The sequence below is a fragment of the Pelodiscus sinensis genome, chromosome 15, assembly GCF_049634645.1.
Source record: "Pelodiscus sinensis isolate JC-2024 chromosome 15, ASM4963464v1, whole genome shotgun sequence".
Classification (NCBI taxonomy): domain Eukaryota; kingdom Metazoa; phylum Chordata; order Testudines; family Trionychidae; genus Pelodiscus; species Pelodiscus sinensis.
This window is the reverse complement of record NC_134725.1, coordinates 29662184-29679543: the sequence shown is the minus strand read 5'-3', so window position 1 is coordinate 29679543 and position 17360 is coordinate 29662184. Positions and strand designations below refer to the sequence as shown.

The following is a 17360-nucleotide window of genomic DNA, read 5'->3' as shown; positions in this document are numbered from 1 at the left end:
AGCTTAGACCTACAGGAAGAAGTCACAGCCAGTGTGGCCAGAGGCTGTCCAGCACCGTCTATGATTTGGTGGGCATGTCATGATTATGAGGGTTAGCCAGCAGCCTGGGGATTAAGGGGTTAACTACACCTAGCCAGGTGGAGAGACCAATAAGAATGCAGGTGGGACTTTTCAAACTGGGACAAAGGAATTTGGTTTTTTTTCCCCCTTTCTCCTTTTGTCTCTCAGTGAGTTCTCTGCAGCTACAGAGAGGGACAAGCATGTCTCTCTCTCTCTCTCCCCCCCCCCGACACCATTCTTCATTTTCTGTAAGTAGGGTAAAGTTTAGGCAGTTTCGTTAGGTTTTATTGTTTTAAGGATTGGGTATGGTGTCTGAGATCTGGCACTGGATGTTTTGGCTTTTCTTTGTAAAAAAGTTCTAGGCCCATGGAGTTTCTCCATGAGTATATTTTGTTGTCTCCCTATCTAGTCATTATGTTTGCAACAGGAATATTGTTGTAATAATAAAGGTTCTTTCTTTTCATTAACCTGGCAGTGGTTAATTGTGTGCCTTGATTTTTATTTTAGGGGTAAGATTTCCCAAATGATCTTTCCCCTGATTTCTTTATCAACATTTGGGTGGTGGCAGTGGAAGTTTTATTCCCAAGATCTAGGGGGGAAGTTTTATACCAAAGCCTGGTAGATAAGGCTTTGGGGTACACTTGCTGGCCCCCACTTCTGCATTTATCATGCCAGAGTGGGGAAGGAGCCATGACTTGGGGTAGCACTGGGGTAGCACTGGAGGATCAGGTTTCTCACCTGTGCTTTAGTCCTAGAGGCCCAGCTTTATTGCATGAGGCTGTAGAACGCAGCTGCAGGAGCGAGGGCTGTAAACCGTTAACCAGTTATCACCTTTACTGGTGACACCTGTGGTTAACCAAAGAGGGGCTGGAGCACCTTCTGCAACATGGGCAGGGGACACAGCAGCCCAGGAGGAGCAGCACTGCCTCTCCCCTCCCAACCTTGTTTAAATGGTTAACTGGTTTGACATGTTTAACTGGTTAAACAGGATTTTACATCCCTACACAGAGGGTGATTAAAGCCTGCTTATTTACCCCTATGGAAGAGAACAGCGCTACCAAGCTGAAGGGACTAAAAAGTCTGAGGCAGAGGGCCCTCCCACTCCAAAATTTTCTTTAGCAACTACTCAGCTGTTCTTATCTTTTGAATTCCCCCACCTGCAGCTTAATTCATGTGTGCATACATGTGACTTGAGCACTGCTCACCCTTCCAAGTTAGTCAGGAAATGGGACGTGAGCCTTTGCTCAGGGAGGTGAGGGAACACTGCCTCCCTCACCACTTCAGCTTCCCCTGCTGTCCCACAACATCCCCTCTCCCAGCAGCTGCACAGAATCTTTCCTCTTCTTTAGAGGACTCCCTCTTCTCCATCCGCACGTGCCTTTTTCCAAGAAAGCCTTTTCAGAAAAGAGCTTCTTCCTTGTAGAAAGAAGTTTACCGGTGTCAGAAAAACCCCTCCATTTGATTTTTTTTAAAAAACATGATTGGTCCTCCGTAGTGGAAATTTAGCCTACAACAACTTGATTCCAACTGTGCTATTCACATAGCTAGAACTGCACACCTTAAATAAACTCTCCCCTCCTCCCCCCCGACACTTGGCTTTAGAGAGTCTGATGTTGGAACCTATACAGATGTTAGAACCTAAGCATAGATCATAGCTAAAAACAGCTGCAAAGTGACATTAGTCACACTACTTATACACATCAAGAAAGAGTCCTGCTTTGAGATGGGAATATTTTATTTTGCTCTTAGAGCCATTTGACATAGGGGATTACACTATAAAACCTTTTAGTTCCTCCCCGTACAATTTGGCCTGAAGTAGTAAGAAAGTTATCACAGTCTGAGGGGAATGGTTGTAAGAAGTTATCTCCCCAATACAAATGCTAACAAAGGGAAGAGTCTGCTTAAAAATAGTAAGAATAATACAGTGCAAAAGCCAGACTTTTCTTGGAAGTATGCTACTTTAACAATGTTAGATCTTTCTCATTGAAGATTCAGTAAGAATTCCCCTGCTACTAGCCATTAAATACAGACAAAAGACCAAGACTTAAATAACATTTTACCCCACAGAAAGGAGAGAGTGATTTGTACCAGCACATCACATCCTTCAGTAGTACAGACATTTAGATCTATAAAACTCAAAGCAATCTAGTAGAAAGATAGAATTATGGTTATTGCATAACAAAAGTGTTTTCCAGTTGTCCAATAATTAGATTATAAGAATCTAGTAGTTCATTAATGAACTAAAGAGTGTTTGGCAGATTTCTAGAGTCCATTTTTAGGACACAGTCTTAGACCCATACCACAGATGCTCATATTCAGACATAACTAGCTCATGCTCCTGTTGGTAGTGCATCACAGTGTTGCACGTACTCCGCCTTCTATGGCTTTGAGGCTAGCTAGGCCATTTTGGACAAGCCCACAGATCATTTTTAGCTCTGATTACTTACAAAGCAACAGTACATTATCCAGCTAGCACATGGGTTCCCTTCTTACTCCCCAAAATACAGCAGCACAGTGCAGGAAGGACTTGGTGAGAAAAAAGATATCTTCCATTAAGGGAATGATCAGATTCACTGAAGTTGTGCTATTTTGAAGTTGTGCTATTTGAAGCAATACATCAGATTGCACATTTCCCTTAAGAAGGCTGTTTTAGAAGCCCCACAAGTAACAGATGGAACATAGCCATGGATCTACCAGTCTAGGCTTGGGATTTGGAGCAGAGATCAAGAACTATGCTTAGGGCAAGTCTTCTGCTGGTGCCCCTAATGCTTTGATACTTAGCCGTCAAGCTTTACTGTCCTCGTATTGCAGGCCAGGGGAGATTCCCCTTTGTTAGATTAGGGCAGCTAGCTTATGGCATGCTATGCCATTTCAGACAACCCCCAAAAAGGCATAGCATCACTGGGATTAAAGCTTTTGCTAGAAAAAGTTGGAGGGAGAGAAATAGCCTGAGATAGCACAGAAAAGGGAAGCCATCTTATATTTGTCCCAAAAGGAGGCCAGATATGGTTTGAAAGAACAGAGTCACCTACACAGAGGAGGTAGGGGAGAGCAAGTTACACACCACTTCTTTCCCTAAGAATTAGTGTTTATGACATGGAAGGGACATGTCCCTACCTGCTGGGCATTCCTGGCCTTAGCACAAGAACAGTAAGACCATCCCACTAAAAGTCAGTTGACAGAACATTGACCAAGCAGTTTGGGGGCACCATGGTTACATAGCACTTTGCATGGTAAAAAAAAAATCCCTACATTGTGTACAGGCCATGCACCCTCCCGTGACAGACTGCTGCATTCAGTACTCTCAATGCAAAGCTTAAGTCACAGGAGTGGGTTTCCCTCCCAGTTGGGTGTATACTTCAGCTGTTGCTGCCTGCTCATCAGTAGCATTTAAAGGGGTCCTCAAACAACCTGCACAGACTTATGGAATTGCCTGACCACATGGAAAACAGAATGTTTCACGCTATCTGCAGAGAGTATTTTCACTCAGACATTATACAACTGCCAGGTAGTGGCCTTGGGCCTCCCATTCTCCCAGCAGGCATGTATCAGTGACATATGAGCCTTTTGTCTACAGCACCACCCCTACACAGCAGCAAATCACTGCAATCATGAATCTTACATTAGCACATGGTTGTATAGCCCAATACCCATCTATAAAAAATAACCTGGCAGCATAGGTCTAAGATGTGAGGAGCATAAGAATCCATTTCCACTCAATGAGCCCATCCTATAAAGTTTTAAATAGGATTAATAGTAACTACTGTGGATCACGCTCAGTTTTCCCAGATTAGTGGTAGCCTCCTGAAGGGGAGTGAATTTCAGTCAGTAGAGATTTATTTAGTAAGCACCTGTCCATAAGCCCCGAGAGGCACAGATTGTTAAATACTGACATTTTCTATATAAACCAGTTACTTCTATAGAAGATGTAAACCTTATTTGCTTTAACGGGTTATTGATTAAAGTGCCTTTTCCTTTTAGAATTCTCTCCACTTTAGGTGAAGAGAGAGACTAAGGGGACAGGGGAAAGGACTCTTCCTGGATTAGCCAGCAGGTATCTTTCATCTCTGCAGGGCTGAAAGTAGCACGCAAGAATTCTTGGCCCATACCAGCCTCAGGCCAACAAGTGTTCTTTGTTTTGTACTTCAAAGTGACAGGAGTGAATTGGTTTTATCCTCTGCTCCTATCTCAGTGCAGGAAGTGAGAGCCATGGCAATAGGATTCAATAGCCTTGGAGGTTTTGTGCCTCTCTCCAGACTGTTCAGAATCAGGTATTTTATCCCACTCTGTGTATCCTCACTGACCCAGAGAGAGTCTGTTGCATCAGCACAGTCCCTGGTACTGGTGGAAATCACCCTCTAAGAGATTGGCACTTCAGGCTTCAGCAGCGTTGTTCTGGTTTGGTTCACTAGCATCCTGAAGAAGTGGTGTTGTTTCTGAATACTGAGGTGGTTCGTTCTGTGGCTCTGGCTCTTGTTGGCTCTTCTCTCTGGCATTTCTCTGAATAAAAGCAAGGACAGGTGACTCAGGATGCAGTTAGACACTAGCACTGGTCAAACCACCAGCTAAAGATTTACCCAGGATACCTGATAGTATGTTCAGCACTGGAATTGGTCATGTAAAGATTGCAGAGTAATATGCATTTTAGTGACACCCAGTAAGGGGGAGCTAGCTGCTTCCCCTACAACATGTCCCATTCAGAGACCAGAAACTGGAAGTTTATTAATCCACATCTGTCCTCTCAAGGACAGCAATAATCCTTGGGGGAAAGCTAATGCTTAAGAGCACCACACTTGGTGTGTCTGGTCACAGAACATTCTATACAGGTTATGAAATAAAGCTGAAGAGTAAGCTCAGAGTTCCAAGAGGGGTGTAAAATTGGCACTTACTACAGCAGCATCTTAGTGAGACCATAATACATTAGTACATTACCCCCAGCAATCTACAGCACTCGGTCAGTTCCTGGGCTGTTCCATCCTGTCAGTGAAAGTTCATGGCAAAAGCCTTCTGCATATGCAAACAAACTGTATGGCAACTTAACTTAAAAAGCCTTCTCAAGTATGCATCATGAAAGAACAGAGTGACCTGGTGACTCATTCTCCAGGAGAATGTTGATTTAGATTAGGACTGCTCTTCTTTTATTACCAAAGAGCATGCAATGAGCATGAAACAGATTGGTATTGGAACACATATGGTCAGAAAATTGTTCAAGTCTAAAGATCAGAAGTAGTAAAACCTCTAGCCTGCCTAATGACAGAAGTATTCTCAGTTCCATGTTTGTACAGAACTCCCACTGAGACATCATGGAATCCCAGTAGAGGCTCCTCTCTGGAGAGTTTTGTCCCAAGTTTAGGTTAGCCATCACAGGCTGCTCAGCCTGGGAAGCACTGAAGCATGTATCCAGATTCACTTCAAAGCAAACACACAGGCAGACAGTCAATCAAGGTAACATCTTGATACATATTTTTAGCATAGGCCATGAAAGCTGTATTCAATCAGTTCATAATTCACAGCTTTAATTCGTTGCCTTGTCTCTCCTGGTGTGGGCTGTGACCACACTTCAATTGAAAAAGAGCAACAAGTGATGGTCTCTAAATTCATCTGCAGAGGAAGCCAAAGTCACACAGGTCCACAGAGGTCACCCAGACTTTTGTACATCATTTGCTGATTTTACCCCCCTCCTCTCTGCCCCAGCAAGCAAAGTTCTTACAGAAGATAGGACCTCATGCCCCTCCATACCAACCATCACATACATCAGGACATCAGGACTGCAGATAGTGCTTCCCATGAATCCAGCAAGAAAGGGTCTTGAAAGAAGAGCTGCCTGCTCCTTCTCTCCCAGACATGTAAAGTAGTGTGATCTAAATACATGCAATATCCCCATTTCCTAGTTTAACCCAAAGCAAGCTTGTTCATGCTAACCAAAAGGATACCCCAGCACTTTAGTCTGATAGCAGATGGAAGCAACATTTTAGCAGGTTTATCAAGTTAGCATGGTTTAAAGAAGAGTTTTACCTTTACCGGGTACCCACCTACAGGCTTGCTTCCTGCAGCACGGTCCCCTTAACTGGAGTCAGACGTTTTTCGGATAAGGCCTGGTCGGCCTCTTTAGTCTTTTTATTGCTACTCCAAAATAAAAAGCATTTTTCCTAGAAGATAATCAGGCTAGTTTATGTTGTATTTTAAAAATAACAATTTTAAGATTTTTTTCCATTTAAGAAAGGGAGGCTATATTTAAGCTTTAATCATGGTTTGCTTAGTTACTAAATACTAGTTCTTTATATCAAGTTTAAAATTAGAGCTACAAATTTGTTCTTATTTTTAAGATTATTAATTTCTACCAAACCAGCTTTAAAATGGTCTGTTCACACTTCACACTCTTTAAATACTTGTAATGAAATGGGTTTGTTCAGAAGATTAGGATTGTAGCATGCAGTCAACTAAATGTAAGCTTTTCTCTGGTTGTTCAGCCGAGGGGGGAGGGGAAGGGAGACTTTTACGCTTGTGATTGAATTGGCGAGACAGACACCATTTTAAATTGGCTCAAGTTATAATCCATAATCTAACTGTGCATTTAAAAAAAAAATACTATTTAACATTTTCCAGGATATCAATGAGATTGAGTTTAAGCAACAGTGCTCCCTCTAGAAAGCTGCTACAGGAAAGGATATACATTTTACATGCTGTTGCAAGAATTTAAGGGGATTTCAAAATGGATCACAGATGGATTTAGAGCCTTTATCTTAATCACAGGCACTCAGTCAAGAGCATTCTGGCTTCTAAGAGGGAAGACTGCGGTTGATTAAGTAGTCTAGCAACAGTTGATTGACACTTAACTAGAACAATCAGGAATGCACCTTAAATGCAGCTTTTATTTTGACCTGCATTGCAGTTTGTATTGTAACTGCATAGTGATCAATAGATGCATAATCCTAAATGCTCAGCAAGACTCCCCTAACAAATTTACTGGGCCACTTTCAGGTTCTCTGCTGTGATTTTTGTATTCCTTTTTGGTGAGCAAGAAGTTCTCTTGTACTAGCATCCATACAGGCTCAGCCTTAACTGATAACTCTAGACATTTAGCTCACCCATGGAGAATGGCAACTTCCTTCTATCTAGGGTTCTCTTTTGCAGATCTGTTTCCAGAGGCCTCTATCCATGCAAGTGGCCAAGTGAAATTTAACCCAAGATACTGAATCCCCATTGGTAGTGTGCTCCGTGTGGAGGATTCCCATGTTTTAAGGTCTGTTGTGGGATCTAGCAATGTTCGATTAACTGATATTAAACAATCAATTAACCTCATGAATTCTTATCAGTTACTTGACTATTGCATAGTCCCCAGGGTGGGGCTGACATCCAGTGTGCATAAGCCCCACTTCCAGAGAGCCCCCTGCCACTCCATACAGAGGCAGCAGCATGGAGTTCCAGGCAGGACCTGATTCGCAAGGGAAGCCAGTTTAAAAAACAGACTCCCCCCTTGCAGACGGGCTGCCTGTTCCCCCGTGCTGCTGCTTCTGATACAGAAGCAGCAGCAGCCTCTGACCAGGGGTAGGGGGCAGTCTGAGCTCCTGGAACTAAGCCAGGCTGCCTGCATGCCTGCACTTAATACACTTTAAATGCAAAGACAGCAGGGATAGGTCCCAGACTTGGCACAAGCCAGGACTGAGCCAGGTTGCTGGCCAGCCTGCAGATAAATTTACTGGCAAGAAGGGGCAGAATGTGTGTAGTCTATAGCATTAACAGAAAGTTTTTGCTTATCGACTACACTATTACATCCTTAGTGGGATCCCTTTTGGTTTTAAAGCAGTCTCCTGCCAACTGGCCACTGGAGGACCAGTGTATTGACAGCAACTGTGCTGCGTGAGCACCTCCAAAGGAAGCTCTTTAGAAAGATCATCCCTGGAAAAAACAAAACAAAACTTGGCCTCCTTGCTTCGTGCACAAAGCCCCCACTTCATCTAAGGGTACAGAGACAGGAAGGATGGGCAAGGCGGGGGGGAGGGAGGCAGGCGGCAAAGGTAAAGTCTCAGAACTGAGTAAATGTCAGTTAGCTTCTGGTTTCATAGCTCCCAAGGCTGGAGGAAACCATTCTAGCCTAATAGCCTGTATCATATTGGCCACAGAACTGCCAAAATTTCTGTTAACTACAGCATCTCAAAAAAAAACAAACAAAAAAAACCACACACAATCCAATCTTGAGTTAAAAGGATGCCAGCAATTGAGAATCCTCCCACACCCCCTGTTAATTAGCCATGGGATAATTGACACATTATTAAAGCAAAGTCAATAATAGTGGTCAAGTAATAGCAACACTTGCTTGTCACATAATGGAGCTCACAATCACTTGTGCACTGGTTTTGAACATCCTTTAACCCAGTTAATGTACTCATCTAAATCACTTCAGAGAACCATCAAGTGAATCAAACACTACTGAATTAGTGTATCTTTAAGCTTAGAGACCGTATTCCTTTGGTATTGGTCATCCACGCTCACTTTGCAACAAAGGGATTTAGAAATAATGGACTTAAGTCAATTATGCTGCTGCACGGCTTGGTTTAAATCCAATTATTCACCACCTGGAAAATCCTGGTAACTAGTTAAAATGAGCTTAAACTAAAGTTTGACTATCAGCTAGTAAGAGGAGTGGGATGAATAGTTTCAAGGATTTAAGGACTGGAAGATAAGCACGGGTCAGCTTGGGCCTCTGATGAGCTAACCTTGGAGATAACTTGCTTGTGATTGCAGTGAGCCAAAACACTAAGTTTGGGGATTTAAAGCCAAAGTGAGTGAGCTAGTTGGGAGGAACATGTACTCAGCTTGTTGACTGATAACCAAGAGGCTGTTTTAAAGCAAATGTGAACTTTTTTGGTTACTAGAGTCTTCTCATGGGCATGTTTTGGGTCCCAAGTTGAAACACCTCACTATCAAGGATTTGTTTTAAACTATTTAACTTTTTGCAGCTTCTCACTTGTTGATCTTTGTGTTACTGCGCTGGAGTAATCCAGAGGATTGATGTGTAAGGGAACGGGATTGCCCCACAGTGCCAAAGCCTCTCATGATGAAGTGCCCTGGAAGCTGCACTGAGTAAGCCACACAGATTCTCAATACACGATGATCTTCCCCAAGAGAAAGAGTCACAGGAAAATTTCCTGCCCTGAGTGTATCTGGGAGGAACTACTGCATGTGTAGATTGATTAACAAATTGTCTTTGCTGCCTTGAGTCACTGAGGCCTGGTCTACATGACACTATTCAGGGGACACAAGGCAGTTTATGCCACTAATTGCACCAACATCTATCCTACAGCTGTGTCCCATCCACACAGTGCCATGCTACTTAGGACTAACTCCTCCTCTTGCACGAGAGATGTATGGCTTTTTGGGGAAGTTAGGACAAAGCTGTGTCCACAGACACTTTCGTAGGTTTGTCCCTGCTCCCACCAGGGAATGGGGAAGTAGTCTAGGAGCCAGTGGAGTAGTCAGGTCATGACAGGGACCTGTCAGGCTGTCAGCTCCCCATACAACAACTCTTTGGTTGGTGGACATGCTCCTGATGAGATGTGCACCACTGACTGCAGACAGACTGTGGTGGTGCACGTCCACGTTGCAATTACTGTGGTCATTTCAAATGGACCAAATATACAACTTCAACGGAAGTGTAGACAGTACCACGGTTAATAGTTTAGGGTAACACCACTAGAATCCAAATTACTAATTCCTACTACTGCCTTTGGTACTGGGGGAGGGAAGGGGACGCGCGTGGGGGTGGACAACCAGGAATTGGAGCTCCAGGAAAGGAGACAAGAAAGCAGTTTACCCTCTTCTTGCTAGTTTGCTGCAATGAACATCGTGAGCTCCTGGCCTTGTTCCAACCTATTTGCAGCCAGGACTTCTATGTGCTTTAGCAAATCCCACTGCACGATCTTAAATAGCAGAGATGTCAGTCAGCACTGGTGCTGCAGTAGTGGAGCCAAGTCTATGCTAATAAATGTCAGGCAATACAATATTTTACCAGACCAACTTTAATTACTGAGACAGACAGCTCTCAGCTTTGTAGCTTATCACCCAAAAGCTAGTCTCAGCAACAGAAGTTGGTCCAGTTTAAAAAAAAAAGCCACACAAAAAAACCCACCCTCCCTCACCTGGAGGTATCCTGGAACCAATGTGGCTAACAATACAGAGTAAAATAAGCCAGACTTCTGTAGAGCAAGCTTGGGGTTGTGCTAGTCAAAGGAAGCGATTGTAGACTGAGCCATTCGAGCAAGAACTAATGAGCATCAGTGGCTACTGGAATGCCTGCTTTGGTCTGACCAAAAAGGGAGAGTGACTTGCTCCCCATGCCTACCATGAGGTGGAATTTGGAGGTAGGGCTAGAAGATCCAAGATCTTAATGTCAGCTAAAGACATTCATTTACTGGAGTGTCTCAGGTGTCAAGAGTTAGAAGTGAGCAGAGGTGAGCAATGCCCCTGGTGGCTTCACAGCAGCGAATGAAATCATCAAGCTAGTACATCTAATATAAGATGGTGGATGTCTTAGGTAAGACTAACTACAAGAAAAAAAAAATCAGGAATTTCTGGATTAGGTGGAAAATTGGAATCAGTTGATTAAGTGACAAGTTTTGCCATTTGTTTGTTCCTACCTGTCTCTTTACCTCCAGCACAATGGCAACAAACATCAGAGCGAGACCCAGACCAATGGCGATATACTGCACGTATTCCAGCACAGATGGGATCAGGACCAGGCTGGTGTAGAACTGCTGCAAGACTGAACCTTCAATGGCTCCGCTCTGCTCAGAGGAGAATAGTTTTCAGTAGCAAGTTTTGCAGATCATAGTTCACAATTGACAGAGTAGAGATTGTCTTAATGGTGTCTCCCGTCCATTTTCCTCAGAAGCAGAGGTCCTCAAATTTTCCCCCCACATGGACCACTTAAATTGAGAAGTGTCACAGTGGACCAGTTACAGACATTTGAAAAGATCATTATTATTAGCTCACTATTGTAAAGTGCTATATAAAAAAACATTAATTGCTTTACAAATAAGCACACAACTCATTTTAAAATCAGTAGGTGTCTCCCCTCCCACAACACACAGGCAAGGCAGGTGGGCAATTGCTCTGCAGCAGCTGCCTCCCTGGATCTGAGGCATGCTGGAATGCCTACTCTGGTAAGACCAATAAGGGAGAGTGACTTGCCCCCATGCCTGAGGTGAACATGGGTTGTAGGAAGATTGATGAGGAATTTGGAGGTAGGGCTGGAAGAGCCAAGACCTGTGTTTGGCCATCACAGACAAGCACGTTCCAAATTCCCCCACCTCTTCTTCACTCCACTGGCCCCCCAACCTACCCATTTTCTTCACTTGATCCCATTGCCACCTCCCACCTATTCCACCCAAGGCCACCACCTCACCTTACATACAAGGGTCCAAGTACATAATTAGTGGAGCCACACCTGCAAGCCACTCATTAGGTGGGTAGCCCTTCATTCTCTTGTGTACACCTCAGAGAGAACTGTCCATGGACCACCTGAACAGAGCATGTGGACCATTGGTGGTCCATGGATCACAATTTGAGAACCTCTGTTCCAAGTCATGCTTTAGTTTATACTTGACTGATTTTAAAGAGTTATCAGATCACACAAACAAGTTCTAGTATTTAGACTAAGCGGTATTGGAATTTTGCACTACAATTTAAATCTACTATGGTTAAGAATAAATGCCATGGCAGCATTTAAAGATCTAAAATGTTTAGGCCAGGAACATTAAGTAACAAATAGCCAGCATGCTCTTCCAACCTCTATAGCTGGCTGGCATTTGCCCATTCATATTAATTTGGGCGATCCAGACCAAGAAGTTAACTCAAATATCGCTGTTGCTTTAATACATATAGAAGTAGACAGAAGAGGTTAACTACTCAAGTTGCAAATCTGAGTCAGGAAGAGATTAAGTGTGCAGCCAAGTACTTCTAATCCCATTTATGCAAAGTTCCCAATTAAAGACTGTGCCACTTAGACCTTTACTCCAATTAAAGTTTCTCCTGTGAAAGATATGCAAAAATCCTGCCTTCTAATCCCTTCCCCCACTCCTACTCATTCCAACCCATCTATATCTTCCAGTTGCCTCTTCAGTACAGATTTTGCATGGTTAACATTAGTTTACCAGCCACCAAGTGGAGGAAATTCAACTCACCTCTCCAAACCAAAGTATAGGCAAGACAACCGGCTTGATCTGTCCTGTTTGGCTAAACAGAAAGATTAGGTTCACGTTGATCACCCATCAAACAGATCAGCATTATGCTCCAATAGTTTAAGGCACGTGTCGGTTTCTACTTGACAGTTCAAAATCTGACAGGCATTGAAGCCATGGAAAGAGTCTGTTCTCCCACCACTGCCCATTTCAGTGAATATTAGATCTGATTAAATTTCACAGATGCAACTTTAAAGTTGTTAGTTTTTAGGAGAACCTGAATTTTAGTTCATGTTTAAATAGGTACAGTCAGCATTTGCCAGATGTCACTGTAGTATCTGAAATACCAATGTTTTTCCCCTTAGCCTTTCAAAAGGGAAGACTTTGCAAGCATTGAGTTTAATGGTAACAACTGTGCTGAATCCAAGATTTGTTGTAATGCATTCTGGCCACTTGCATGGCACTGGAAGTAGCATGTAATTGACTAATCGAATAATCAATAGGGTGGCGCTGCCCCTGTGAAATGCTGCTGCAGTATTTCAAAGGGGCAGCACCATGCAGAGCCTGGGGTTGGCTGACCCCACGCTCCTTGTGGTGTTGCTGCTTTGAAATGCCGTGTCAGTGCTGCACGGAGCCCAGGATCAGCTGGGGAGTTCCCAGGCTCTGTGCGGCACTGCCGCTTTGAAGTCTTCCTGCCCAGTCTCCCCCCCCCCCCCGTTTTCCCCCCCTGCTGCGGGAAGGATTAGTCAAATAGCATTTGCTATTAGATAGGGATGTTAAGGACTAGTCAACTAACTGGAAGTTTAGGCAAGAGTGTTGCAGTCTTGCTAATTCGGGAATAAAACTGAGCTAAAGAGCAAGTTTACCGCTCCCGAAAGCTCCAAATGCTACACCACAGGCTTTCTAGAAGTGCCATGCACCCAAACTGGCTGGATCTCATGCACGTCACTTGTTTTTATATGCAAGCTCAGAAGCCTGCTTTTGGAAGGCTGTCTGCAATTGTGAGCATACAGCATTTTAAAATTTGTAACAGGGTCATCCAGCCAGGGAGACTATTACACAACTCTTCAAGCTGCAGTCTGATGTTAAGCCATGTCTACACTAGAAATGCTTTGTAAATACATCTCCTACTGAGGGACTGTTTTGCCCTAGTACAGAAACTACCTCCACATGAAACAAGGTATACCAGGAGAGAGGAGTTTTGCCTCTAAACACACGCAGCACTTGGGGCTTTTGATGGCACAATTGTGTCTGAGGTCACATCTCTTTACACCCCTGTTAGGTTTCTAGTGCAGACAGCCATGAACAGGTACAAAGGATTCATCCACACAAATAGCTAAAACAAGCTAAATAAGAAAACCTAGTGGAGACACACATCTGCACATGATGTGCTAGATAGGGAAAGCCATGTAGCACTTGTCAGTTCATGAGCACAGCTGGATGGATAGCATGATCAGAACTGAGAGAAGCTTAGACTTCTTATAGGTACTGTTGTATTGCCTTTCGGGGGAGGAGGGAAGAAATGCGGAGAGCAGGCCTGAGGGCTGCGACATGACATTACCCGTAAGTAGTATAGGTGTGGGATGGAGTGCAGGGAGGAGGCTCAGTGCATGGGGTTGGAATACAGGAGTCAGGGCTGAGTGCAGGGGATGTTGGGGCAAAAGCCTTCTCCCCATTCCTAACACCGCTTGTTACTTGCTGTTCCCCTTCCACCACTCAGGTAGCAAGAGGAAAGCACACAGTGTAGGTCACTCACTCCTCTGTCCCCTTTCCTCACCAGCCGGGGGGAAAAATGCACACGTGCCAGTTGCTTTCCTCTTCTGGACATAGCCAAGAAGGGGGGCGGGAGGAGGAGCAGCAAGCAGCATCTAGACAAATCTCAGGAGAGGAGGGAGGCTGGGAGTATCAGCCACCCCACACCCATCTCCTACCTAAATGACACCTGGGAGGAGCTACTTACCTTATGCCAGCGACCTTCTTTATGTATAGGCTTAGTTGCAGTTTGATAGAACAGTTCATTGGAATTCCTGTGACCTGCATGAGAACCAGGTCATTAGTTACCTCCTGCCTGTCCATGTAGAAGAAAGCTCACAAACCCAATCCACTAATGCCAAAGCGTAACATGTGAAAGTGCAAAGCCTCTGCCAGTGAGGCACGGGAAGGGGAACAGAAAGGAAGTCCACTGCTCTGAGTAAGGCTGTTTCGAGGCAACAGAATTTTTCATTTTGAGCTAAGCCAAGCCAGGGCTGCAAGGAGCGCACAAACAGAGAGACAAGGAGAGGTGGCCCACAAGTTGTGATTCAGAAGACAGGACTGTTGTCTAGAAAGATCGTAGCAGCCTGTTCTTTCCCACTCTGCCCAGATGCCGTTTTTGCAAAAGAAATCTATCAGAAGCTACTTGGAGGGTCCTCCAATGGGGGTGTCCAAACCATTCCTCAAGTTGCACCAAAAAAAAGAACCAAACACTAAAGCGATCATAAAAGATAGCTATTATTGATAGTGTTACTGTATTAACACTACTCTGTGCGGCTGTAGCAGATTGTTGTGTGCTATCTTGACTATGTTCTAGACTGGCCAAACACCTTGAGGTGTTAAGCTGGCACTATTAATTTAGGAGTTTGCATTCTAGTCTAGCTTACGAACAGCTTATTTTAATGCAGCTTCAGCTTGCTTTGAAGTTTGAGAGCACAAAGGATATATTGCCCTGCAGACAACTAAGCACTGGTGATAAAATGCTCCAGAAGCCCATCACTGGGGAGTTTGTTAATCACCCACTCAACAGCATCTTGGTCACTGGTTCTTTGAGCCATTTTACTAAACATTTATTCACAGCTGTGCTAGCTTCCATGAGGATGATCGGCAGGTTAGATGCAAACGTTTGGAATATTAAAACTTCTACCAAGCAATGGTCTTGTAGAGAGCTAAAGCTAACAAGGCTTTAGCAGGATGAAGCATCACTACAGCTTCTTGTTTACAGGTAGCATTGTACTTACACCTATTTAATATCTTTCCCTATCACTGCCTACCTTTCTCCCTCCTCTACTAACAGTCAATAACTTGGTACTGCCAAGCGACTGAGAACATTGTTAATTGTACAGGTCTGAGATTTTATCTCTACAGATAATGTTTATTACAGCTATTTTAATTAAGCTTTTATTGCCATGGACTTTATTTTATGGTCTACACAGATAAGCAAGTAATTGGAGAAAATGAATCTTTTCCTTTTGAGGAGACAAAGTACAGTTACCTCAGCCCAAATACTGTAGACACATGGACGGCATGCAGCCATGGTCAGAACACAGTGCTTGGCTCTAGAAGATCTACTACCCTTCCTTGTCCCTGGAGAGGGACGTATCATTTGCAGGAAAGCCACCATTCTGATTAACCAGAAGAGTTCATTTTAAGCCAGGGAGTTCATCCACAGGCAAGTTTAGAACAGCTCTCCAAGTGATTGAGAAGTCAGAACACAGCCTCTTCATTTATTCAAGACTGCTTCATTGTCCTGCAGCCCAGCCTCTGGGAAGAGTACCACTTCATTCTGTGTCCCCTGGCTGTTGGTCAGGAGGCAATCCTCAAATTGTATTTTCTAGAGCTTTAAAGCTTGTTGGACAAGCCCTAGGGCTTTTCAGGTATCAAGCACCCATCAACTACAGGATCCAGAACAGCAACTGTACTTCAGGATAGACCTTGTGGCTTGCCGCATTGGAGGGGCCATGTCCATTACAGATGGGAAGTGGAAGACAAGTGAGAACATAATGGAAGCCAGCCAAAAGCTAGTAACCAGAGGGAAACAGAATAAGGAGGAAGATTCCAAACCAGAAGGTGGTTAGGCTTCGAATACATTTGGACAGGCCTGTCCAAAAGGTTGTTGAAGGGCTCCAGGGGTGATAGCACATGTAGGATGCAGAGAAGTATTTGATTCCTTCACCCCCTGTAACAGCCCTTCAGCAGGTCACTTACAGCTGGTGCACAGTCAGTAGGAAGCATGTCCTATTTGTGTACCACTGGGCTACTTCTCATAGCACCAAGTGACTTTGCTCTTTAACTTTGTGGACCACATTCCTGTTTGCACTACAGATAGGGAGTTGTACTGACAGACACCAAGGAAGAGGAGGACCTTTCACACATTACAAGAGGTTAGCTATCATCTCTAGGCAAGCATTTCTCCATGGATTAGCAAGTACACTTGCCAGACCTGTATCTTGCCTGTACCAACCACACAGGAGAACAGCTAAGTTCTGACCACAGTCAAAACACAAACCTTTGGTGAGGTTGTGTGCTGTCAGAAGTGGGGAGGGAAGGGTTTTTACCCTCACATCTTCTATTTTCGCACATATTAGACTATTATTCACTAACTTTGAAAAGCCTCAGAGGGGTAAGAAGTCATCCCCAGTGGGGCAATCAGACCAGAATTGTCAACAGTTACGCTGGTGATGTGTATCTGGCATGCTGTATTTTGCAATTCTCTGAAAGTAGATCAGTGAGTTTGTTTCAGTTATGTTTTACAGCCATCTTATCCAAACATCTCAGCAATAACCATTTAAAATCCTTGTACTATGGAATCTGCTCTTGTGGCAGCAGTTTTAGTGCTAAAGTGTGAGGAAGTTGAGAAGCAGCCAATCTGCAGCTCTGCTTAGCTTTTGCAGGAGTTAGCTCCTATCCTGAAACCAACATTCCCAGACCCCCTCCTTGTGCATAGTATCTAGAGTCAGTCTCCCCCCAAAAAAGCTTGCATAGGACCTGAAGCCAGCTCACCGGATGAACATCAAGGAAGAGGCCATGCTGCTCTTTGTTGGGATGTAATCCATCAACGGCTTCCAGCAAGACAGGGTCAGCATTGTAGAAGTGCGGATGGGATATGAACACTGGTGCATCTGAACAGAGTTAAGAGACTTTAGGGGGCGGGCATAAGCATGCTTATTTAGGAGGTGCTAGCCAGCTAAACAATGAAACCTGATTCTGGAGAATCTACTTTTCCCTTCAGGCCACCATCTCATTCCCTAGACTTGGGCAGAATGAAATCAGCCCTAAGCCTGCTTTGGCAGATGAGCATGAAGGAAGATTTCCAAACCTCCTGAAGGCTTATTCCTCTGATTAGTAAAGCTTACAAGTTTCTTAATA

The 17360-nt window shown here is 44.0% G+C and overlaps 1 protein-coding gene across 2 annotated transcripts in view; it reads right to left on the bottom strand.

Annotated features, from left to right (window-relative positions):
* Positions 1 to 1777: 1777 nt before the first annotated feature.
* The window catches only part of SCARB1 (scavenger receptor class B member 1), a 41744-nt gene continuing 26161 nt past the window's right edge, over positions 1778 to 17360 (bottom strand). Inside the window, exons 8-13 of one of the 2 annotated variants that reach the window (XM_075898479.1) lie at positions 16995 to 17113; positions 14200 to 14273; positions 12243 to 12294; positions 10698 to 10844; positions 6093 to 6209; positions 4421 to 4560 (exon numbers count right to left, since the gene is read on the bottom strand). In XM_075898479.1, the coding sequence (XP_075754594.1) occupies positions 6093 to 6209; positions 10698 to 10844; positions 12243 to 12294; positions 14200 to 14273; positions 16995 to 17113 (509 nt within the window). In that variant the 3' untranslated portion in view covers positions 4421 to 4560. Of the gene's footprint in view, positions 4561 to 6092; positions 6210 to 10697; positions 10845 to 12242; positions 12295 to 14199; positions 14274 to 16994; positions 17114 to 17360 lie in introns of both variants that reach the window. The other variant, XM_075898478.1, reaches the window with a different exon arrangement.